This window comes from Anopheles funestus, chromosome 3RL (genome assembly GCF_943734845.2).
Source record: "Anopheles funestus chromosome 3RL, idAnoFuneDA-416_04, whole genome shotgun sequence".
Classification (NCBI taxonomy): Eukaryota; Metazoa; Arthropoda; class Insecta; order Diptera; family Culicidae; genus Anopheles; species Anopheles funestus.
In genome coordinates, this window is record NC_064599.1 from 41,024,432 (window position 1) to 41,050,966 (window position 26,535).

The 26,535-nt window shown below is 39.9% G+C and overlaps 1 protein-coding gene across 1 annotated transcript; it reads right to left on the bottom strand.

Moving 5' to 3' along the window:
• Positions 1 to 26,502, bottom strand: LOC125768839 (uncharacterized). The gene is made up of 7 exons (XM_049437036.1): positions 24,843 to 26,502; positions 16,596 to 17,145; positions 10,331 to 10,551; positions 10,023 to 10,213; positions 9,625 to 9,847; positions 7,729 to 8,010; positions 1 to 700 (listed from the first exon to the last, which is right to left on the bottom strand). The coding sequence occupies exons 1-7, from the start codon at positions 24,871 to 24,873 to the stop codon at positions 123 to 125; spliced, it is 2,076 nt and encodes a 691-aa protein (XP_049292993.1). The 5' UTR covers positions 24,874 to 26,502; the 3' UTR covers positions 1 to 122.
• Positions 26,503 to 26,535: the final 33 nt, after the last annotated feature.

The window sequence follows — 26,535 nt, forward strand, 5'->3', positions numbered from 1 at the left end:
TAAACAGTTTGTTAACATTTTTTTAATGAAACTAAAACAAAGGTGATCAATTCATCTGTTGCTATTTCTTATGATCAACTGCATTTTACACTTGAATCCGTGGCTACCACTGTTTATTCGGATTACATTACACTTTCCTGCTGCTGCTGCTGTTGTTGATGCTGTTGTTGCTGATGCTGTTGTTGTTCTAACATAGAATTGCACATACCAATCATGTGTTGTCCCATCCCTACGTTAGAACTTCCTAAGCTAACCATATTCGGTCCAATGTTAGACGGTGTTGGGAAGTGGTGCGATTGCAATGGCTGTTGCTGCAGTCCAGGTTGTTGAAGATGCATCGGATTCGGTTGCTGTGAACCCGAGCCGGGCGTTGGACGATGATGCGTTCCAGCCGGTGGTGTACCTGGATGGCCGGTTGGTGTGGAAGTACAGGAGATTGTCGGATTGTCCTGATTGCAAAAGTATGAATTCTGCATCGAATAAAGCCGATCAATCGGGTTAACCATTGGACCGATAGGCTCATGGGATGCGGTGGGACCTCCGTTTCCGTTTCCACCGTTCGGCAGGGAACCTCCGTTCATAGATGAAGCCAATTGTTGCAATGACACACCGTAGTCCATGCTGGTTCCATTCGCAGGGAGCATCGTTGTCGAGTCGAGTCCAATATTTTCTGTCTTAATGCTAGTGTTCGCATGATGTTCTGCATGATAGAAAATGTAATGGAAATTGATTGAAATCCCATGATTAGCTGATGATGGATTGCTAGATAATTTTTAGAAAGGAATATTTGGATGTTGTATAGGAGGAGGAGTGAAGATGAAAGATTTCCTGTTATAAATAAACATTTTATCTCCTTGCCCCATCAAATCACATTATCCGTCCAATTCGTGAAAGACACCTTTAAATACACTCCACTGTTCCATTTGTTTAGACCGCGAAAACTACTAAACTTGTACTTATGTTTAGTCTTAGCTCGTAGTCAAGTCTGTATCGGGTTATTTGTGGTCGTCCTAGGTCTAAATTTTAATTGCCATGTGGTTGATCCCCTTCACAAGCTCATAAAAAAGAATTTGGGAATCATCCAGAACACCGAAAAGGACCAAAATGCTTCATAAAAGCTTCATTAACCTATGATTTACTCTGTAATCAAGTAGTTAATTACACGAAAAAATGGCAGATGCTGCAGGGCCGTTGGGGTATATTTATACATAAATACATAACACTTAACAATTTCACAAGCAAGAACTATACTTCATAGAGCTTTTCTTTTACAAAAGGTTGAAACGGTGGAGATAGTAGTGACGCCAGTCTCTTCGCGACAGGACCGGGGATCAAATCCCAATCCGGGCCAAACATATCCGTACGCAGAAATGACTATTCTGCTGCGGGCAAATAAAATCTAGGAATGCGAGTGAGGTCGGGACTAGTAAATTACATACACTTAATATAAAAAATAAGATATTACATATTCGCCCATAAAAAGAGAATATATTCATTTTCACTTCATTTCAATTATTTTTTTCTTATCTACCTAACCTTACTTGCCGTTGCCTTACCTTACCACTTTTTTATGAATGATTTATTCGTGTTATGAATTGCTATAAGAAAGTGGTGGATTGTTCCTTTTATTTATAGAATCATTTTGCTACCTTACGTTAACGGTGAACCCCACGCTGTAGCAAAAAAACCTGCTGGGCGATTTATTTTTAGAACAACCTGTTGTTTATAGGCAACCCGTCGATGCACCGTGCAGAAATGGTACGATTTATTCAATTTACGTACAACAGGCCAACCACAGCGGATAGTAGCATTATTAGTACGGAAGACACGATGTCTAAGGCTATGGACCGTAATGCCCACACGTGACTTCTCCCAAGGTTCGTAATGTCATGGGATCAACGAGAATTGTGATGGTGTAAAATTATATCACATCCGAAAAAGATGCGCCACCGAGACACATTCACGTTCGGTCGGGAAGGTGGGCATTTTGCTGCAGATTATCGATGGTGCTGGGCTTTCCCGTGCGCGTTATACGATTTGTGCTATAGCCCATGAACACACAGAAATGGCAAGGAATGTACCATATCTTCCAGGTTTTATGTGCCTTGGTTACGGTACAGTAAGACGTGAAGCTTGTTTTCCTTTGGCATCAAACGATACGATCAGCTTTAAGGTTCCTTCCATCTTCTGTTGTGGCCGAGAGCGAGCGACGTCGGTGTGAGAAAATCCTGTGCAACTTAATAAATCACAACATCATCCCCCCGCCGGCTGCCCGATACTGACACTCCGGCACAAAGGAGAACCACATTTCAGGGAAAAATCCTTCGGACTTAAGCTCGTTTATGATGGAGTAAGCTCCGAACCGATGGCAAACAAGGGAACCGGTCGGCGTGAAGGGATGAACACGAACCAAACGAATAATGTTGTAGGATTTTCTTCAAACGATGGCTCCTTTTGCAAACGATGAATCTTCGTCCGTTTCGGCATTCGGTTGGCGTTTTCCTAGCTAGAGCTTGGGTTTCGAAAAGAACCCAGCGGAAGAGACAGGACGCAAGGTGTTTGTCTGTGGCTTTGTGTGCTTGTGTGCTTGGCTATATTCCCGTGTGCGCAAAGAAACGCGGCATGAATTCCTTGCTAATACCATCGGTAAATAGCGTCACAGGGCGCTCCGCACTGTATGTGTCTGACTATGGACTATCTCTTCTATTCTTTACTGTCTTCAAAGCTCCTTCAACGATGTGTATACGCGCTGGAATATGGCTGTGGAAACAGAAACCAAGCACGGCCATTGCTGTACCGAAGAAAACTCCACGCTATTCGGAAAATCGGGGTTTTCCAACACACAAACCAACCGTATCGTCCTTTTGCGGGAACCCCATTGAGAAAAGGGACGAACCTTTTTCTTCCATCCCATGTCGAGATGAGGAATTTTTCTTTCGGCGTACCGGCATATACCGGCGGCCATTCGTATTCCACAGCAAAAAGGAAGGAAGAGACAGCAAACAGTGGGGCCGGGCAGCTTTTCCAACAAAAAAAAAGAGTAAAAATCCCACGAAACAAGAGAAACGTTGCGATCCATGTAGCATGGCAGTTAGTAGTCAAATCCTACGGGAAGGATATCTGATGTCTGAAGCTGTTTCAGTGGGAGCTCTTCTTGTTTTTGTTTGACCGAAGGCAGTGGTATGGAGCTTTTCTCTTTTTGGTATGGAAACATTTTCCTTTCCAACGTCAAGCACGCTGGGCAATGATTGAAGATAGGTAAGAAAGTTCTATTGATTTTTTGTGTTTGTCTTTAGCGTAGAAATTCGGCGGGATTTTATGTTGGCATTTAAGCACAGGTAGACTACCGGATAAACTGTACAAAAGGCATTTTGCCTTTTAGACTACCGGTAACTGTACAAGAAAATTTACACAAACGCGTACAAAACTGTGAAGAAAATTTACACAAACGCGTACAAAACTGTGAAGAAAATTAAATTTGTTTATACGTTTTACTAATTTAATATGCTAACTCATATAGTCAATGTAAATATTAATTAACTGTTTAACTTATTCGCTCAATTAACAGGTTTGTTGAAAATATTGCAAATGATACAAAGCAGCTACAAAGCGAAAAGGAACCCCAATTGAACTGCAACCCTGATTGCAAATACAAATTATCACCTTTTCAATAATTACAATAATTTAAATTTTGACTTCTCGAAGGGTTTTTCCAATAATTCTGTCACATGCAAATACAATTTGAGATCAAAATTCAAACAAACCCACCCGAAAGAAACCTGAAGCAAAGCTAAAGATCGACATTTTCAAACAATTTTCTGGCACGTAAATTATTCACCTTAAGGTGTCTGTTTAAGGATGAGAAAAGTTGCAAACTTTCCTTCTTTTCCTCTATCGCTCTCACTCTTTCTCTTTATCTTATATACTGTTTTGTTTTATTATGCGAAACGGTTATACAACAGGAAATCTTTAAGATAAGAAACCAACCTGGTATCGTTTAACACTAAGGAAAACTTTTCCGTCAGTTCCTTTCAGGGATTTGTTGTTGTTTGGTTTTGTTTCTATGCCTACAGATTACTATTGGTATGTTTGGATCCAGTTAAGAGAAAAGATTCGTATCTGTGTTTCCCGACAAAATCGGATAGATGTTGTGACGGAAGTGTCGTGAATCGTGTATCGCTTGTTTGCCTGTCAGTCTTCTTCCACCGTTTTCATCGGAAAATTCACAAAGAAAAGAAACAGTAACCTTAACAGAGAAAGACAGAAGGAAAAGTGAGGTGCGTACAGTGGCGATGGAATGTTTTTCGGGAACAGAAAATTGTCTCCATGACGGCATGGAACGTACAAGCGTTCTTCCAACCGTGAAGATGTTTAGTTTAGTTTTTCTTTTTTAATCTTTTTTCACCTTTTTGTGTCATGCATACAAGAATCCACATCTTTCGTCGTGGAAAAAGTTTCGATTCATTGCTTGATATTTTTAGTTTGCAAAAGCGAAAAAAGATAAAAACAATTTAACAAAGAATGTATTGAATTTTTCTTCTTGATTGTGTTCGGTCAAAACAAAAAAAAACTACAGTTTGTATCTTGAGCGAGAGTTTTTTACACCCATTTTATGTATATAAATTGTTTAAATTTAAAAGGAATCTGAGTAACTGGACGAAAAGAAATTTTTATGTTATACATATGTAGACTAAATATTTTTATTGTGTATTATTTATTTTACATATCGCGACAAACATATAAATTGAGGTGCAAAATTACCAAGAGCAAAACATTTGGAAAAGATTGGAAATGTATTTTTTTCTTTTGTTTTTATTCATTTTTCCAGAAAGGCATGTCTGAATCAAATCTTACTCAATGAGAAACTCGACGTATTCTTTTTAAGTAACAATATAAACATATAAGCAATATGACATTTAATGTAAAATTAGATTAAACATGAAGTAAAAGAAATGTTAAGAACTCCCACAGAAAACTAATAAAAATGCACAACTTTGCTACAATCAAACGGGCGTCCTGGTTGCTAGATAACTCACAAATACTAAACGCAAATAAAGCATTCAATCCACGGATTGGAAAACGAAATGTTTTGCTGGATGAACATCCGCTACATAACGCTAGTAATCCACCGGTATTTACGAAATTTACGACTGCATGGCATAGAACAACTTACGGTTGTTTAACTTTTTGTTCCGTATGTGTGTTCAGTAAACGTTCAGTTGCATACCTTGCGTGTTTTGAGGATTCAGCAACATTTTATGTTTTTCGCTGTGGTGAAAAAAAAAACTTGATCACAAGCGATAATCTGTGCTGGGAAGTGAATAACATTTGTTTTTGCATGTTCACGTGGTGGATGGTTGTGATTTACCCCTTGGATTAGGGCTTTGGTTTAAAACACGGATAGAAGTAAAACACGGCAAAAACTTTGCTCATGGCTGTATAATAGGGTGTTGAAATCTGTGTACTACAGCATAGTGGTCTAGCTACTTATGCTAGTACATTAGTATGTCGATAGATTTTAACAGTGACACAGAAGGCTGGAAGCTGGGATGCTATTGACGAAAGAAAACAGTTTATAAAACTTAAAGCAAAATATTTTCAAATAAAAAACCACAACGAACTGTGCAGTTAAGAAACTGTCAGGAAGATGACCAGTTAGAGGGTGGCATCGAAAATATTTGACTCTAATTTGGGTTAGAATTTATTTTATTGAATGATAAATATTATTCCATAACATGGTCTATTTTTTCATTTGTATTCTAAAAATATATTCTAATGTAGATTGTTTGTGCATTGCTTTCTTAAGTAGCTGCAAAAATAAAACAACGCTACAACTTATTCTCAAGATATTTAACTGGGCAAGGTTCCTTTTTTGAGTAGGGCTAATTGTGCAAAGGCAAACGTTGATAGATAATGTTGCATTGCAGAATCACCTCGAGTAAACTTCAACCAAATACAAAATAATTATTATTTTGAGTTCTCCAGAGTTTTGAGTTCGCCAGAAAGGTGCTAGAGTAGAGTACCATCATTCTACACAAAGGATCTATTCTGGAAACTGCAAAGATCAGATTAGTTTACTCAGTAACCTGAACTAACCAGTGATAAGTAAGGCTGAGGTTTCCGGTCTACCTTAACTGAAAAGCCATATCACCGCAGCGATAGAAAAAAAGACAAGAATCATCAATTGATACACCAGTTTCCAAAGCCATGTCATAACCGGCAGCCCAAAAATGTTTGGCGAAGTTCAAGAAGTTTTAGGAACACTGATCTCTTCACAACCTAAGGGTTAGCTAGCTTTTTGGTATTTGTTGTCAAACTTACTTTATGATAACAAAGATCGGACAATGGTTTTGTATCTACTATTGAAGGTTTGACCTTGTTAGTCTTTCCAATTTTCGTATTACACGACAATCGATAGGATGATTCCAAAGATCCTTTGTTTCTCATATAATGTGACTTCCAGATAACCCAGAATGTGTTGCCCATTATGAAAAAAGTTAATGGTTCCGCTTCAATAATCCATTTAGTTTTTTAATCACACCTACGATTGGTATATGTTGGAACTGTAACACTCCAATGATTCCTAATTGATGAATGGATTACTAAATAATAGCTACTTCTTTACATACGGTTTATTTTCTTTTGCGGTACTTCAACCTTAAGTGATCTTGGCCTATCATTTATGACTTTCCTTTCCCCCGTAGTAGATGAGATTCAATACTCGGTACTGTCGTGTAAGACCGATGCCGCTACTACAAACATCAGCGACCCAGTTAAACCGGATTACACGGTAAAGGTAATTGATTTAAATACTTAATTTCGAAAGTCGTGTTAAAATTTTGTGTCATAGGAATAATAAATTACACCTGTCAAAACAATCCATATTTACACCGAAAATACATGTGCTGATGATAAATGAAAGGCTGTGTCACCTATGAAAAAAAATATTTTATTTCTTTTATTATAGTAGCAACTACATAAAACAATATGCTTTGCGTAAAAAAAATGAATGCTGTCCATGTAAGCTGTATTTGGTGGGTGAATTTTTCGCATTATAGGATAAATGCTTTTACTTTCCACGCATCCTACTACACAGCATGGGAGGATACACATTTTTATGACCATACATTCAGAGGATTTTATTTGTGTTTTTTTGTCACTCGACGCCGTTCATGTTTTTGTTCGGTCGTTTGTTGCGACACTGTTTACGTTAAACCACTAACACCCTACCCCAATTGCCACCGCCGCATGCATACGGAGCCAAAGTTACCCGTAGAGTTATTTTATTTCGCCATTTTTTGCTGTTTTATTTATCCCTTCAGTGGCACCTCCCCCGTTGGCACTAGTATAAGCCACTGACTGTGTTTTTTTGAGGAAACAAGCGAGTTTTAGCACGGAACGAAAGTGAAAGTATTATGATGGTGGATAAAGTTTTGGACAAAAAAAACCCTCACACTACACACAGCCAGGGGACACATTTCAACAAAAACACAAAGTGAGCGAAGTTGTTCTTGTTGTTACCTGTTGTGGTTGGACTGAGAAAATAAGCCTGATGTGAGTGGATGTGTTTTGTTTACATTGTTTCCACACCCCGAAGATCGTAATCCCCCAGATCGTAATCGTCCGGTCAAAAGTGTGGATGACAAAGTGCAGGTGATTGTGGTCGACAAATTTAGGAATAATTGTGTGCGGATAAAGCGAAAGTTAGGAACTGTTTGGACTGCTTACCATTTGCAAAGGATTTCCCACCGAACCGACCGCCCGGTGTCTGGGGATGATGCTGAAGGTGATGCTGATGGTGGTGATGGTGATGATGAAGATGTTGGTTGGGAGTTGACATTGACATGCGAAAGTAGTCGTCCTCGAGGTCCAGCTCTTCCTTCACAATCTTGTACGGGTCTGATCCTCCAAGACCAAGGCGAGCAGCCGTTCCACCGTACGGACCACCGTCATTGTCCGTAACGGTGCCCTCATTATCACTGCAGCTATCGTGAAGGTAATTGTTTGATCCTGATGAGAGATAAAGATTGCATTAAAAAACTATACTTAAGTGGAAGTTTGTCGTGTGATTGGTTTATAATCCGTCTCCATTCTTGATTTGTGAACTACCGGATCAGGTGTTATAGATTAGGTATATGTGTGACGCTTTGTGACCTGGGGCGGTTTGAAAGATACGCGGCTGGGCGCTCACGTACGCTCTCCGCAAGAAGTCTCTCGTCGGTTGAGTACGATCGTTCGACGCCGATCGAAAGTGATGATCGTTATCTCCAATGGAGTCCAATGCGATGAAGAAAAAAGAGCATAAAGCAAGAACGCTAGCAGTGAATAGAGGTTTCTTGTGCATCTAAGAGATTCACTGTACAGTCCACTAAAGAATATCAGGATTGTGAAAAACGGCTTATTAAATTTTATTTTTATCAATTAGACTGTTACAGGATAGTCCGATCTTATTACGGGGAACGCGATTCAGATTAGGTTCGGACCACGACTTACGATGTATTAGACCACTCATTGAGGTAACCAAGAGGCACCATGGGACTCCATCGATGTTTAATATGCATAACACAGAACATAGATTAATTGCTCTCGAATAAAATCTACTCATTGTTAAAATATTTTATTGGAACAATGAGAACCGGGGATCATACTGAATCAGTTTTTTTTCAAGCATGAAACGTTCAAAAATATTATATGAGTTTGAATTTTGGCTCATAAATTTCTTATGTTCTAATTATTTAAAAGATAAAACTTGAAAGATAACATTGCTTAGATTCGAAAATCTTATTCACCCAGACAAAGCAATTGTAATAGAGATCTTTTATCCAAATTAGTCACTTGAGTGTACGAACCTAAAATATACTGCATCTCAAGTTATGCAGATGCTGTGGTATTGATTTCCTAACAGCGAACGTTTTTCCATGATAACTGCAATTCAAGGCAAGGTACTGCCAGACTCGGTGTCAAAAATTATCTGACACCTTGCCGACGAGCAATTTCACCCAACTAAGGTGAGATGTAAAATACAAAGCCACTGCAAAATGCGGTTCCGGCAAGGGAATCGTTGGGAAAAGCATATTTGACACCCGTGAATTCCACCCCGGGTAGGTGGGTTGTGGGCTACGAGCTGTGTCACGATTGTGTGATATTTTTGGAAGCTCATTGACAGCCTCCCGTTTCCCAAACCGCCGCAAAAGGCATCAAAGGTTGCTAGTGCAGCGGCCAAGTGTTGATCTCTATGTTCACTACGCTGGTAGAAAGTGTTAAACGTTGTGGGTGTTTGAAATATGTGCCGACTGTCAGAAGGTCTATTGTTGCTCTCCGGTGGCTTGTCGGCGTCGGGAAGGATCGAGAAGGTAAAAATGCAAATGTGGTAAATAGAGCGAACAGGCGCTAGAGGTACACATTCCATACACGTTCTACATCCCGACCTCCCCGAAGCAGGAGATGATTTCTAGAGACATTCAGAATAGACTTTCAACTCGCCAAACCCGAAAGAGTTGGGCAACATTACCGGTAGTGTAGCTTTCTTTGTACAGATGTGGGAAACCAACTTAAAGCTGTCGATGTGAAAAATTGACTCCTTCCGCACACTTTCCGGGTTGGAGCAAAACAATTCGTACTTACTCGAGTTTTCGTCTTTGATGCGAAGCGACAATTTTCCACCGACGGCACTCTCGTTATCAGACAGTTCTTCCTGAGAATCGTTTCCTTTAACGTTGCTGCCGTTGTGGTTTTTGTTGCTACCGGCGTTTCCGCCGACACTGCCATGATGTGATGATTTGCCACCTTCTTTGAGCTGCTTCTTTTGGATTTTCTTCATCTTGGCGCGTTGGTTTTGGAACCATACCTGAAATGAGAAAAGGTTGCAATGCGTTGAGGTTATGTTTCGTGGATGACTTTTGGTAATTTTTAGTAGAATTTGATTAAGGGCTATTTAAAGAGCTTGTTATTTGATTGCCATGGAAAGCGAATCTCACTCCACAACCGCTGGCTTAAGAGATCTTTCGTTAATTCATCCTTACCTGTACGATCCTTATACTAAGCCCGGTATCTTTTGCTAATCCTTCACGAATTTTCCGACACGGTTTGGGCGATATGTCGAACGAAGCCTTAAAGGCACGACGCTGCTGTGTCGTTAGAATAGTTCGAGGCCGTTTCGGACCCCGCCGACCGTCAATACGTGTCTGGAACATGTCATCACAGCAGTAATCATCTGCAAACGAAACCAACAAATAAAAACAAAAGAGAAAAAATCATTTTGCCATTAGTTCCCATATTAGGCGACCGGCGTTTGTGCCGGTATGGTGCCATACACCATAACCGCGCTTACCGTAACTGTAGCCCTGGAACATTTCCACCTCCTTCTCATAGTCGGGCCGACAGAACAGCTGACTCTGCTTGATGACGTACTGATCGCCCTTCTGCAGCCGAACACCGCAGACGACGCAGATGAAGCACTTCAGATGGAACACATTATCCAGGGCGCGCATTACCAGCTCGTCGGCACCAATCTTTTCACCACATCCGAGGCATCTGTTCCGGCCGTACAGTCTGGAATGGGATGGGGAAGGAAAGCGTAGTTAGCAACGGATGGAAGGGGTAAAGATTTTAGATAAACGGTTTTAGATTGTCATTGCAAAACTTTTACTTCCGACAAGCAACACGAGAACAAAGGCGGAAGGTACCGTGTATCTCGGAGGAAGTCATCGAGGTCGATGATTTCGACACAATTTGCTTTATCGTTGTCCTATCAATTGAAAGTATCATAACGATACTAACGATGATTTGAATGCCTTTAAAATTTAACGATCATTTTAAAAGGGCAATTGAAATCGATGAAAGAAAGTGAGAAAGAAGTGTTTAAACTTGCCATTCAACATAGAAGCTCTATTCAATTTTTACATGTTTGATTGTTGTTTGAAAGTATCGAAAAAAGTTGAATTCAAACTATTTTATGATTGTTTATGACACATATTTTTAGTTATTCAAATTTGATCTTCAACATGTTTTTGTTATGGGATAGCAATTGATGATGATAAATCCTATATCGTATTCAAAAGTTTGTTTGAGAAGGATATAATTTCAAAGCACAATCTTTACATTCAATTACAATTGTAACTATTCTGTAACGTAGGTCTGTCCTCTCGCTAAATTTCTCTTTCGCTGAAAGTATCTTCAAATTCATTCTTCAAAAATTCAATAACTGTCTGTAGAAATACAATGCGAAAATGTTATTCCACCTACCGTTTGATAGATGAATGATCATCGATTTTATTGCTAGCGACAGACGATTACCCTTTAGGTATGCCAGCATAAAAAAATACTCATACTCTACCATCGTACCGTGTACAAATGTAAAAAAAAAAACTAGTCATGCTGTGACGAAAAGAGTTACGGGAGAGCAACAAAGAACCACGAAATAGTGTACTATCATCGTCCGTGTATTGGACAACACAAGCTGTCTGAATGGAACATTTATCGTCTGGCATGTTCAATGTTTCAGCGCCATGGGTTATGGGTTATGTTTTATGTCTTGTTAACGCTAGCCCTTTCCCTACCATTAACCACGTGTTCTGTCGATGGCTAACTATGGGCTTGTAAACTTGCCACGGTTCGACGATCCTGGACGGCTACAGGACGACGTGTGGGTATGATTCTGCGATGAATCAATCTCGCGGCATTGTAGGTCCATATACGCACGTAAGAATAGACAAATTGCCCATAATTTATTTTACACCACATTGTGATTGTCATTAAAATTCAATCTATCATATCAGCCTAACAATGCTCTTTTGCTCCCTTCCCTGTTTTTCGTTTCCTTTACAGCTGAGATTTCTATTCCGGATCGTTTGCTGTACTGTTTGCGAGGGTCGTTTGCAAACATAAAATAAAGGTACGTGTTATGAACCGTTGTGGGTTGCAACCCAGGGGTACCCTTGCACCGGCGTCAGAAAAATCCTTATTTTGTTAGAGGGCCACTACCGAGTCCTACAAGTTTGTGGCCTTACCACATCACAAAAGAACGATATCGTGATGTTGCAGCGTGTTGCTCGCGATGCATGCTTTTTTGTCAAGGACAACAACCATTTATATGTGTTCATGACCGGTAAGGGATGTAGTAATTTGAAACGAACAAAAAATTATTTGGAAAGTTTGTAAAAGTTTTACAAAAAATCGACATTTCATTAATAAAATATAAAAAGAATAGTAACATTTTGAATTATAATTGAATTATAACATTAATTATAATTATAATAAACCCATTTTTGTCGTTCAAATTGTCGACAAAACCAACAAATAATCAAAATAGAACAGCACGTTTGGGTGTCACAACAACAATTGGGACAATTGAGATGGGACTTATCTTCATATTATCATCCACAATTAACGCAAAAAACTGGATCAAATATAACAATATTTTGAAAAAATTTAAACCAAGCGCGGTAAAGCAACTCAAACGGTGGCCAAACCAGGATCAATACTCAGAAAGATTCTCAGAACTCAGAAGGAAATCATTTACTATGAGTTGCTTCCGTTTGGCCAAACACTAAACCCGATCTGATTGATTGTTTACTAGAGTCTTTCGATTATAAAAGAAAAAGGAAAAGAGAGAGAGAAAATTATTACTTTTTTTCTCGGTTAGAACGGCCTGGCTGTATCAAGACTTATTCTACCACGTAGCAGGATAGTCAGTCCATGCTACGGAGGGACGGTCCGGATGGGATTTGAACCCGGTCCTGCCGTGTGGACGGGCGCCGTTTTTCACATGCACCACCGGGCCGCCCCTTTATTATTATTACTTGTTCAATATTAAAACTACGTTTCTCTGCTTCTTCACTTCACTTTTTATTATTTATCTACTAATTTTTCATGATTTTAAAATAGAACTTTTTGTTCTTCAACCATTACATATGTACACATTTCACTGACAAAATTAAACCTCAAATTTAGAGAAAATACGAAAAAACTACTAGAAAAATAGGAAAAATAATATTAATAAATAAATAATGGTTAGGAAAAATCTTAACCACGAAAAATCATACATACAATGTAAAGTACATTGTACAAATGAGTACACAAAAAATTGATGAATGTTATAAAAAATATGTTAAAAATAAGTTGTCTCACTGCATCTTATTTCAATTAAAACCATTTAACGACATATAAGAAGCGAGTGGAATGAAGCCAATGCTAACTAAAGTCCAACAAAAGAAGTAATCTAATGAACTCTTAAATCAAACCACCAAAATAACAAACGTTAAATCATTACAAATATAAACAAACACTAAATCATTTGTGCTTCGTGTATTCGCCATTTTAGCTTGTAATTACGTATGCCATTGTCTCAATGAGCAGTGCGTTTATACACCAAGTCTCGACCCAAATAAACGTAGACCACTTTTATCGCCAGATGACTCCGTTTTCGATAGGAATGGTTTGATTTGCCAGTTTTATGACACTCATGCGAAGTGTCCTAAGTGTACGAAGGTGGTCAATAATATGAATAAAAGCATCGGACCAACACGGAAAGGTGTTAGAAGCTACATGTAATCGGTATGGGTAAGTTTGGCGATGTATCAGAGAATATTCATGCCAAAAACAAATAAAGCGTACATTTGGCGAACTACGTAGGATTTGAATTGCATGATTCTTCACATTTGGATTATAGTTAAGAAGAACGGGTTTCACAATTCTGTCTGAACTGAACAAACAAATACGGTTAAAATACAATTTTGCTTTAAGACTAGAGACTCTTTTATGAATCCAATGTTTCGTATTAGCTTACTGATGCCATGGCAAAAAAGACGTGCTAGATATACGTTCGAATTCAACGATCCAACGACATCCACTCAGGATAAACGCTCACCCCAATATCGCATTCGCCCACAACTGTACACATGCGCATGAATGGAATATTCGATGGAAAATCCTCTTGTTTCACGTGGAAAAGGCAGTGAAGAAGGGAGGAATGTGATCCTTCCGATGGGTGAAACGTACCGATAGACGTTTCATTTCTCGGAAACGGAAAGACAATAATAAAATGGAGTGTATCGTTCGCGTCGTGTTTGCCTTTCTCCAGTGTGAAAACAAGCCGGCAAAACGAGTGAGTTTGATGGGGCTGGTTGGTTGGTTGGTGCCTTTTTTTGGCTAGGGTCGGGGTTGTAGCTCTGTCACAAGGATGCTCGCTTGGAACGATTCATTCGCTGCGCGGACTGTGGTGTGATCCGGAGTGACTGGAGATTGTAAACGATGTCTACATGACTTCACCCGAAATGTTGTCGCTCTCGAATTCAACCGCCATGTTCGCCGGCAGGGAACAAAGATTAAAGAATCAAACCTCCACCGGTTCTCGTCCCGGCCAGGATGAACTTTCCGTGGAGCTACGGGTAGGAAGGAAGCGAAACAAGTATAACAATAAAATCTTCAAATTTATTTGTTTGTTCTATCTTGAAGTGCCATCTTTCGTCCCGAGAAACCGACTACGGAGCGTTACTGGTTCGGTGTCGTTTGGTTCCGGCTGGCCGATTACCTTACTCGCCGGTAAACATCCTTTGTGCTTGCAAAATACTGGCATGTATCGAGAATGAAGACATTTTTATGTGCGCTTCAGTTGAAACAAGAGACGTGTGAAGGATGTGGCATTTAGCGGTGGAAAAGAAAATAAAACCTCTTCTATCGTTCGAGCAATCGTTAAGCGAAGAAACAAAACCATTTCCAGTTCCGATGGATGAATTTGGAGAATTACGAGAAAATACTTAACTATGGAAGGGCAAAATGGCGCCGTATTTTTCGCCCCACAGTGTAAATGCCATTCATTCATCAGAATGGTGTAGGCGAATTTTGTAAGCTTCCTGGCACGAGCGTGATGTCCTGCGATGCAAATCGTTGACATTCTGATTGAAAGGTTGATCTTGAGGTTCGCGGGAAAACCGTTCAATGATTCGCGGGAATTGAGCGTCGACGGAAAAATTAAATAAATTTCGAAACCATTTGTGTTCGATTAATTAGATTTCGCTCACAGGCAGTGATTTGTTCGAAGAGGATGTTTTCGAGCATTTCCTTTTATTTTGATTAGGTTATTTTAAGGACCTCGCTGATAGTACCTGACGCGCAAACTAAAGTACGATTTCTTGTTTTATAATGGCAACATTTGTTTGTAAGCTCATTATTGAAAACAATGCTCATCACTGTAGATTGTTCGCGTTTAAATAAATCGCGTTTAAAAAGACCTGTATTTAATGAACATATTTGTTTCTTTGTTAGAAATGAAGTACTAGATGCTAAGACAAAGGCCCGTGGGACGGAAACCTACCGATCTGTTGTTTTCATTCAATTAGCTCCCTACAGCTCATATTGCATGACACCAAGTTGGTCCCACCTGACCAATGTAATTCACGGCTTTCTTTCTGTGCTACCGTCTGGGAATATAGCTTCCTGGGTCTTCTCTTACTAATCCATCATATTGAGTTAGTACTCCAAGTCCTCAAGGTTTTCGATGCCGGCGTTCCTTCAAGGATTATCAAGGAGTAAAGCCTTTAAATAATATTGTTTAGGATTTCACAGACATTTCTTGTTTTCTTTTATTTGCAATGCTAACTAATATTCATGGGATGAAAGAGATGCTCGATGCCCCTTGTAAGTCTCCAAAAAGTTCGGTGCTTCTCAACTTCCATTTTCGTGAAAAGTCAACTTAAATGTTAACATTACCGCAACATTGATACGATCCAGTGGTCTTACACGACAGGAACGGATTTAAAATTGTATCCGGATCGTACCTTCGCATGTAGGATTGACCATCTTACTCTTGATAAATAAAGTTAAGGAATGCTAGAAACGGCAGACCTCTTGAGGTTCTCGTGCCACCAAAGAAGTAAACATTTCTGTAAATTACATTTGTTTGAGGCGAAACTTACGATGAGTACGAACTAAAAAAATGTATTGTTCAATTCCCTGATTTCGTGTACCAATAATTAGTAATCTTTTTACATTGTTTTGTGTGTCCAATGCAATCATCAGCTAGACGCTATGATTTCAACAAAATATTTGCGCAGTCGGTTTGTGTGACATTTGCATATAAAGTTGTGTTAAGTTCCCTGTGAAATAAATATGCAACAACGCGTTTTGCTGCCAATTCTGATGTGATCAGTGTAGTATCGCAAGCATTACGATACTTTAATGCTCGTTCCAGCTCTTCAAATTACTATTGATAGTATAATGTTTGTGTCATGCTTTAGTGCATATGCTTAATAAGCTTGCTTACTGTCCAGTAGTACAACCCACAAAACATCTGCTCCATCCCCATCTTCGTTCATCCGTGGTTAATTCATGCATGCGGATAGTAACATGCATAGTTTTCCCTTCTTCAGTTCCCACAAGGATCGACGTTCTATTTTGTGGTTAATTTTATGTTTGTGTGCCCGTAACACATGACACGGGGAGTTTCGCTCCCGGTTTCGGTTTTGATATTCTAAAAGAGATGTGTATGTGTGTGTGTTGGTGTGTATTTGTATGTACTAATCACACACCGAAACATGGTGGTTGTTAGATCGACATCCATCACCCTTTCAAACCATTTCCCCCGATCCTACACTTACCGCTCATAGTCGAAGCGACAGTACAGCTTCCCATCGCGCATAAAGCAGGAATGCATGAGCCGGATCGAGCAGGAGGTACACTGGAGGCATCGTTCGTGGTAGGTGATGTCGACCACCTTCATGATGTAGCGATCGCAGATCGGACCACAGCACTGCCCGCACAGGGACGTCCCCAACAGCCCGGCCAGGTTCTCGGAGTCGCCCCCATTCCCTTCACCGTGTACTTCCCCGGTACCACTGCCGGCCGTCATCACTGCGGCAAGCAACAGTCTCTGTCCTTCGGCCAACGTGGGTGCCGTTACACTGCCACCGGTGGATGAATAACCTTGCTGGGAGGAGCGCGTTACCGACGGTTGGGTCGTAATTGGTGTTTTTGCACTGCAGCTACTGTTGCTACCGTTCATTCCAGGACCGGGGGCAACCGTGTTGCTGTCGGTGGACACATTGGCGTTGATGTTTGCACTGTTCGCACTGTTGGCGTTTTCGTTCGTCAGCGAACCGCCTGGATCCGGTTCCGGTTGGCCGGCACTGCACTTGGACTCGATGGGAACTGAAACAGATGAGAGATGAAGGGGTAGAGTGAGTGTACCATTTTCGATGTTGCTCGTATGTACGTCAATAGCTTTGGTTGTTTGCTGTATGAACGCGAACCCAGGGCCTATCAGTGCATAATCATATCCACCGGGATCGATAATGGGATGGGCAAAGTGAAGCGGGAGGTTGTGAAAGCCGGAAAAGCAGGAAAATGTTATTTGCTCTGTGTAAATAGAATGGAAAAAGAGGCTAAGCAAGCAAGCGCAACCAAAGTAAACATTGATATCGAAAGGTCGCCACAGAGACAGAGGTGGTCGTGTTTTGCACCCGGTTCATTTCAAACTGTTTCTCTGTGTGTGTGTGTTTCTAACTAAGTATTTCTGGGTAGCAAAAGGGAAGTCTGGGTACTCGTCATCTTTTGACTTTTGTTTGGCCGTTGTTTCATGCAACGCGGTATAACTATAGGCCCTTGGGCTTAGGGATTGGGAACAGGTTCTGAAGGGAACAGATTGTTTTTATCGAACAGGCGCATTGCAGAAACGTCGGAGAAAATAAATTTAATTTTGGAGACATTTTAACATTGTAGCATTTAAAGTAAATTAATCTATTGAATTTTACGTTTTATTGCATTCAATTGAATTAAATTAATCAATAACAATTTGGCATAATTAATAAAAAATATTCATGAATTTGACATAAATTATAAAAAGAAAGTTTCAAGTTTTATAGGCAAACGAATATATCTTTTCATGGTAATGTCCTACAAACACAATGAGAAAATGTAAAACTGTGAAATATAGTTAAACAATAGAAATTTACTTCGCATTTACATTAAATCACCTGGGTTGCCTTAGTACTTGCAATACCATTAACTTTATACAACTATGTACCTTTGCATACAGCTTACCGTAAGAAAAAGATTAAAATATGATAACAAAATCACACTTAAGATGAGATATAGTAGATACATTATCGAATACATGGAAAAGATATTTTTTATATTGAAAACGGTATTTATTTTACAATATTTTTATAAAATATAATCTTAAGCGCGGCTTAAAGAAGGAACATAAACTAAGTATTATATATTTATACAATTGAAAAAAATAAAAACAAAACAAGAAAATAGACTTTTTCACAACTCTTACACTTAAAAAAACTTATTTTTGTGCTCAATCTAAACAAGTAAACAATTTATGCCATAAATTTCGGCAAGCGTTATACTTTAGAACCCGAAACAAATCTTCAAAACAGCAAAAGTATCCTATCGGCACAAGTCACTCCAAACTTTTCCCACTGTGCGGTGAAACTATAACGTTGTAGGAGTATTATGTAAATTTTATCAAATTATTCGAATCTAGCGCTAGAGTAGTGTCGTTCGTGTTTTGTGCTAAAATCCTCCACCAGGCTTCCATGTGCAAAGGCGATGGGCGCTTACGTTTAGCGCATCAGCACAGCACGAGGTTGCTCTCACAGTGTGGTTGGTAATTTTGTCGCCCAGAATCGATCCCCATTTGTCCCTTCTGGGGAATGGTAGAAACGATCCGAAGAAGTTCATGCCCCTGATGTGCACCCGCTTTATGTCGGGTTGGGTCTAAAAAGGCGACCGAAGTAATCAGTGCTAAGGCAAAAATTTAATTTTAATCAAAAACCCTCCTTGGCCCCCATCGCGAACATCAAACGATTCGACCGTTTGAACCGGGCCCCCTTCCGAGCTGGATGCTGCACATTTACACGTTTGTTGCACCTGGCGACGATATTATGCGATCCCGAGCCTTTCAAACCCCTCCCCCTCCCCCTAATTGCAATGTCCTTTGCCGGAGAGATGACCAACGCTGGCTTTCTCATACCGAACGAGGCCCCGGTCGGTGTCGGTCGTTATGGTTGCGTTTAACATTTCCCGTTTTCACCAGTTTGTCCTGCTTTTCTCGTTCCCACAAACACACACACACATACACGGGGATGAAGTTATTTGTTTTAAAATTGCACTTTTCACCGTAACCGTACACGCGGGTGCGTGTACGCATTGTGGCAGTGTGGCCGGGCGAATGAGATGGCGCGCATTCCGTGTGCCAGCAGTGTTTGTGTTCGGGTTTTGCATTTTATTGACATTACAATGTTGCTCAAGTGATGTTATGAAAATTTCCTGTGATCCTATTCTACAACCTGCAAGCTGCATATCGAAGGGATTGCTACCGGGCCGCACGTGCACTTACTGTGCAATTGACTGTAATTTAAGTGATACTGTGGTTGAGTGGTAAAACATGAAACCCGGCATGATGTGGCCTGCCAGTGGACGACGATAAGCCATTTTACGCTACAATGCAGCAACGGTACGAGTTGCAGATGCAGCGGAAATGCATTACACAGGAACTTACTTCAAAAGACCACATGTAAAGTGTTTTGAGCTGAGTGCAATAAAAGAGTTGGAGTTGCATAGTGTGACACATTTCGACGCTTCTTTATGCGACAAAGTGTAAGAATTTGCATAACATATTGAACGATTTAACTTCACATCAAATCTCATTTATTGTGGCAGAACGAGGTTTGATGAGATTACTTGTTTATTGAATGTAAAGTGGAAATGTTTCTGCTTGTTAAACTACAATGACAATGTTATAAGAAAACCTAATTTAGAAACTAATCCAATCATATTGCAAAAACAGTATCAAAGATTCAGGATGCGAAAACATCGGAAACCTTTTTTGCGATAATTACCAACACTTTGGTGTTTTGTTGTATCAAAACAAAGTATGTCGTACTGCCAGGAATCAGTAACACCCGGGATACGAGACATATCGGTTGATAAGCTTTAATTCCACCAAACAGCAGGATACCAAGCGAACAAATGTTACGGTTCATCTTCCGGTGCTGGTTTGCAGTAAATCGAAAGCAGCAACATATAAACCAAGACATACCGGGTTGACGTGCCTTGGTGGTGTTATGATCGGATTTGACTGTCGCCTAAGCAGCCCAAGACACCTGTGCCGAAACTCCCTATTCCAAAAAAGTCCAATTTTGCCCATTTTCACAAACCTACGTTTGACGGTGTCCGTTTGATGGATTTATCCGATTAGCCGTCACAGTTTAGCACCCTTTTGGTTTGCAGGGTAGAGCGCACGGCTCTGGACAGGGTCGGAACTAATCGATCATAAACAATTACGCCTCTTACGCGACGATACCAGGATACTATTGGATTTGCTTTAACGAACCAAAAAAACCTAGTGAATTGATAGTGAAATGATGATCTATCTGGTTGCGTTGGCGTGTGTGTAGTTCTGCTCAAATGTGCGTGTGCGTTCTGGCAAATAAAAGTTATGTGCGTACCCCTCTCTGCAAAGTGAAGTAAAAACTAAAAAGAAAGACATTTCGATCGTACCACGAATTGCACAGACGCAATAATACCTCTTCTTTTCATTCGTTTCCCTGTTACCGATTGCATCCCGCAACGGATGCCATCTTCAGCGCTCGAAGAATCCTAATTATGCATGCACATACCAGTGACCATTTTTATGCTAATCGCATCAGCGTAACAAAAGACATGCACCAGAAGGGAAAGGGATCACGGCGCCCGAGAAACGACACGACACGGCACGGCGAGGAAGAATTATTTTGCCCTTTATCCGTAGGACACCCTGCCGGGGGAAAAGCTGAACGGACAGACAAGCAACATATTTGTGCGATCCGTCCTGCCCTGGCATGGTAGTAACTGCGCGTATGGAAAATCCGAGGGCCTTCGTATGGTAGCTATCGAACAATGGAAAAAGTGGCACGCCGTGTTCCGGCCTGAAACCGCGACCAACGAGACGGGTGGGGTTTATGTTTTGTTCCGCTTACCGCTTGCTTTACTCTCTTCCGACTTCCGCCAGTTCAAGAATCATCTTCATCCGTGACAGAGGAGTAAAGATGATATATATTAAAGCTAACCGGAAATCGATGCACTTGCTGCGCGAGTGGTAACAGCTGAAGCACGAGGGACCAAACGCAATTTTTTTTGGCTTTCTTTTTGAAGTAGAGCAACAAGGAACGAGGGTGCGCTGTATCGCGTGTAGTAAGTTTTTTTTTGTTTTTTTGAACTAATCTCACCATAGGTGGTGGCTTAGATTACGAAACAGTCAAACAAACAGTGTAGGAACGGAAAACAAGATAACGATTACTTGTTATATGTGTTTTTATCTGGGCTGAATTTGTTCACCGTTGTACTGCATTTAGACAGCTAACAAAGTCGTTAGTATTGTGAGAAATAGTTCACTTGGGTTAACTAAGCGAATGAATGTTCTATTTCGAGAATATTACAAGTTCTAGCTCACACGAGCTACCGGAGATCTAGCGCAGGATCGCGAGTTACCTTAGGTAATGTATTTAAGTAAATAAGTCGAATGGTTCTTCCTACAACAAAAGTAACACAATAAAAACCGTTTCGAAACGGCTATAATTTCTCTAATAAACTCTTGGTAGCATCAAACAGGGGATAGAGACAGATAAAGATGCAAATAACACTTTGCTCTTTCCATTAGTTAAAATCGCCATCGTTAAAAACTTGACAAAACGAACGATTTCTGTGGTGGCTATATCAAAACATCATAGTCTTTGTGGTTGTAATACTAAATATAACTTGTACATCTATCTGTCATCGTTTTAATATACTATAGAGATTAGTAAATCCTAGAACTAGTCCCTTTCTTTCCTTTAACTAGAACTAGTCCCTAGAACTCACACCCTTTCGATTGAGTAAAATTATTTCACTTGTTGGTTTCGAATTTTTATTGAATACGATCAATCTTTAAAATGTTCATTTTGGGCCAAAAATCGTGAGTCCCAAATCTTCGATAGCTTATTCGAGCTAATCCACTTCCACGCTCTCGCTAAGCTGCTCAACCTCAACCTAGCTCGATTACATTATTGGAATTGTTAAACAAATATATATTAAGAGTTTTTTTTCATTAAAGTCTGATAAATGTCTAAACCGGATGATAAACAGCATTGAAGAGTTTGTAATGTATGCTATTCTTATTTAAGTACGGAAATCTTAAATAAATCAATGTGACAATTTTTATTTTGTATATAAAATTTTCAATACAAAATTAAAAGCAAAACTCGTAATTTATATGGGTTTAATCAATAAACATTGTCTTTACAGCAGCTACTTCTTTTGTATGATTCCATTTACATTCAATTTACATCAATTGAAAGTGACATACATATGAATATTAGTTAAAAAATTCTCACTTACAGTTGGTCCATCATTTGCCTGGACATCATTGTTTCATGAGCTGAAAACCAAAACCTTTCGCAAACCCTTCATTACCCCTTTTGTCTACACACGGTCGGTCAATATGTTTTTCCACACGTATCAATTAGTCGTACACAATACCAGGTACTAGACGGAACCGCCACGGCGGTCTGTTTCGTAGTAAGAAAGCTGATTCCCTACCGAAGACCTTGAATCTCCTGTTTCCACCGACGTCGTGTTTCGCGTCTCATTTCGCAGCTCATTCACTATTCATCGGTCGGTTGTTAATTATGGAATTCGTTTGTTTTCGACGGCACGAAAACTTTTCATGCTGAGCATTGGTTAGAATTTCGTTCGCTTTCGCCTTTCCCTTTGCTGGCTGCAGCTTGGTGAGGGGTTAGGGGGATGCGTAGGGGAATAAGTCCGTTGTTTTCTTTTCCTCACTCCCTGGAACCACCCGAATCCGGATTGTTGGAAGGAAAAGTGGTTCATTCCCGTTGATAATCCGCGTCGGTGGTAATTTGAATGGCTGCAAAGGTCGAAATGTTAACACCTTAAACCATTCCAAGGGTGGTCGGGTTTTGTGCGTAACCGTTGAAATGTATCTCCTTTACTCAACACTTTTCCTGTTCTAAAGACCAGAGCCATAATTATGTCTCTTATGGTGGTGTAAGGAACTTTGCAGTATTGGTGTTTCCCATGTAGTCCCGTTTGGGACTGTGCATTTGATTGTTGATGTGATTTGTATTTGTGTCACGAGGAAAGTTATGTGATAGGTACCTGAATATGCCTGCCATAGTGGTGATAATTCTGGCAGAAACCAAATTGTTTCTATCATTCATTACCAAACAATTTGAACAATTTATCAACTTTTTTTTGCTTTATCTAAAGTCATTAGATAAGTTTACTTGTCACTATTGATTGATTAATTATTGCAGTCCATGTTTTTGTTTCCGGAAATCTACCAGCAACGTAAAACAACATTTATAGATTTTAGTAAAATGTTCAAAAGATGTAGCTTCTCCTGTAATGCTATAAAATAAGATCTTAACAGCGCAAAGAACCATTTTCATCGTGGATCATTCACCAATTTTAAAGCGTAAAATCATGAACCCAGAAAAACAATCAACAACTCTCGCCGTGTACAAATTGTACTGTGCAAGAAAACAAAAAGAAATCAGTACAACCGACGTCGATGACGATGACAGCGCGACCGACATGTGGCGCGCGACAGGAAGAAATACTTAAATAAACATTTCGCTCAACATTATGTAACATTTATTCCTATCAACACCTTCCTCCGGTCGAAACTCCGAACCGTCTGGTCTGATAGAAACACGAAAGGAGGAAGTTTTTAGGGCGAGAAAAAGAGTTAAAAACCCATCCAACGATCATCACCGTCCCGACGGATTCAACGCTCATAATGAGGCACAGCAGTACCCAGCCATAGCTCGTCGTCTTTCGCAAAGTTATAAATCTTTCAACTTCCGTCGGAGTCTATGGTGATGTAACGAGGAGGAAAGTAAAAGGGGTGTACAGTTCGGAACGGTTCGTTGCCAGTGGCTCGCTTCGGGAGGTCTCCAGCAGCCGTAATGGAAGAGGCAACACAATAGAAAAGTCACCAAGTGTCTCCGGTTGGGTCGCATTTTCGGGGACACATTTCTTCCCATTTTGTCACCTCAAACGGTTCGAACGGTTGTACCCCAATGTCATCGATTTATTCTTTCGCCAGATGCTTCCATCCGAGGTACGAAAGGTAACGGTGTCGTGTTCCCCTGATGTAACACAACACAACCTAAGCCATGGAAAAGTTCCACTTTTTCAAACACAGACAGCAAAAGAAAGCAATCGGCAAAAGGAAATGTGATGGAGCTGGAGACGAATTAGAAACAATTTCCTCAGACATGACGACAAAATTAGTTAAATATGCTAAATAGCACAGGCAACATTTATGCTGACAAGCTGTATAGCATGGCGTTCGATGTGTACCCTTTATATGGTTTAAATTCAAAAGGACACACAGCAAACAACGAAATGGATGTAATGAAGCAACTCATATCTGGTGTAGCCCAAAACTCATAATTTAGGTTTAAATAAATTAAAATGATAAATACTTGATCTAAATAAGAGGCGAATATGTGATAAGGGATTATGCAACAGTTTAACATAATTTTGTTAATGAAACTAACTATTTGAATCAGATTACCGAAAAAGAGAAAATTTAATTTAAGCGATAAAACATTAGAGCCATACATTAAAATGTTAAGCGTTATTAAAAAGTTGTTAAAAATAGTTGTTAAATGGCAAAGAAGATAAAAACTTGCTTGAAAAATGGTTAAAGATTTGTATAAGCTTTAAACTAAACAATAAATTTCTTTTTGGTTGAAAATACCGGCGGTATTCGTAGTATTGAATACACGCAGCAAATTAATTATTAAGGAAGTTACGCAAACGAACAACGTTACATAGAATTCACTTACAGTATGATAACTTTGGTTGCTGATCGATCATTTTCCCTATACTGAAGAGTTGCAACCAATTTCGCCGAACTGATAAGATGGTCACTATTTAATGTTCGTCTCTTATATTTCACTTAATACCGAAGTAATAACTCAAACATTACCATTGTTGAACTGTTTTGTTGTAAATCAATTGTTTGACACACTTTCACGTTCACGTAAACACTGCTAATAATTTAAACCTATCCATGACAAAGCTAGAATGGCTGTTCCTCAATAATTAATTTACATGCTTGTCCAATTCACACTATTTATCACACTTGCAAACATATTTTCTGCACGAAAAATTAACACCGAACGACGAACCGCACACTACATATCAACTTTTAAGATGGCCGCTTAGTTACGTGCAGTTTGGAAAACTAACTGAAATTGCACGGAACAGGCCGTTTGGCCGTACATTGTTAACCTTACAGGATACTCCGTTCGTTTCGTGTGTGCGTTATAGCTGTCGTTGGATCCGATCTAGTCAGCAATGGAACGGAAATCTCCTTAGTATCATGTCGCTTCTCGTGCTCCCATTTCGCACCATCTGGTTGCACTCGGGAGAAAATATTGGAATCAAAACACATACTCACATGCACACGTGTCCGCGAAGTCATACACATTTAAAACTTGTATTTGTTGTTTTGGAACCAACCAATGTCTGATACTCTTTGTGCATTTCAATGCGATCCTGTACGCCTTAGCAGTGCTTTACGATTTTTGCACCCAACACTCCAAAAGGCTTTTTTGTGCACACACAATCACGAAGCGGCGGCAAAATTCTTCGCATATCTCTCCATAAGAGAGGTTAGGTAACTGATGTATCTTCATTGCATTTGCACTAATTTCGGCCAGGAAAGACGATCTAGCGAATTTGTTTCGGACTTTCTCAGCCAAACACAACCACTCGTACAGGTAGTAAAATCTCGTAAACAACAGCTAGTGCTACTACCACTACTTGTACCCAATACCACCAACACTACGGTCCCGGTCAGAGCACACAGGATGACTACTGATCATGCTGCGACGATACCCTTCGATTGGCTTCGCTCCGTTTCTAGTAAACAACCACGTTACCATGTGTGTGGTGAGGTCCGACCAAGCGTTCACATAAGCTTAAATGTGAGGTTAGGATTCCATTTTGCTAGCAGATACTTCTAAAGGTACGAGACGGAGTGACGTTATCTTGTCATGAGGTTAAAATCTTTCCGAAGTAAAAAAAACCTTAATTTCGCTGCTACAAACGCAACTTCGGCTTGGAAGGGGAATACGGGCTCGAAGGGGAATGCGCTAGTTTTGGAATTGGCTCCGGAAACCCATTTACAGTGCGATAGATAACCTAGCGAAATAACAACAGAACGGACGGCTTTTTCGTTCTTACGTAAAGTCAGTTTTCGCTTCGGAAAAACATGGAGAAATGATAATATCCTCACAACGATCAAAAATACACGATAAGGCGAACGGTGGAACGCCTTGAGAACTAAAATGGCGGACAAATAGAAAAGAAGGCGTGGTTTACTGCTGTATACAACAAAAATCGTCACTAGGTGGCGCTGTTTTTGTTGGCTGCGTACGTATTAACGGTGTAGTCGTAGCCAAATTGATATAATTTTAAAATTTTAACGTTATGACACAGTACCTCAAACAGTTTTGTGATATTAGTACACTT

Coding starts and splice junctions, on each gene's coding strand:
- LOC125768839 (XM_049437036.1), bottom strand. CDS start 24,873: ATGATCGATCAGCAACCAAAGTTATCATACT. Junction 10,214..10,330: donor GTTCCAGGGCTACAGTTACG/GTAAGCGCGGTT, acceptor TTTCGTTTGCAG/ATGATTACTGCTGTGATGAC. Junction 8,011..9,624: donor CATCAAAGACGAAAACTCGA/GTAAGTACGAAT, acceptor ATCTCTCATCAG/GATCAAACAATTACCTTCAC.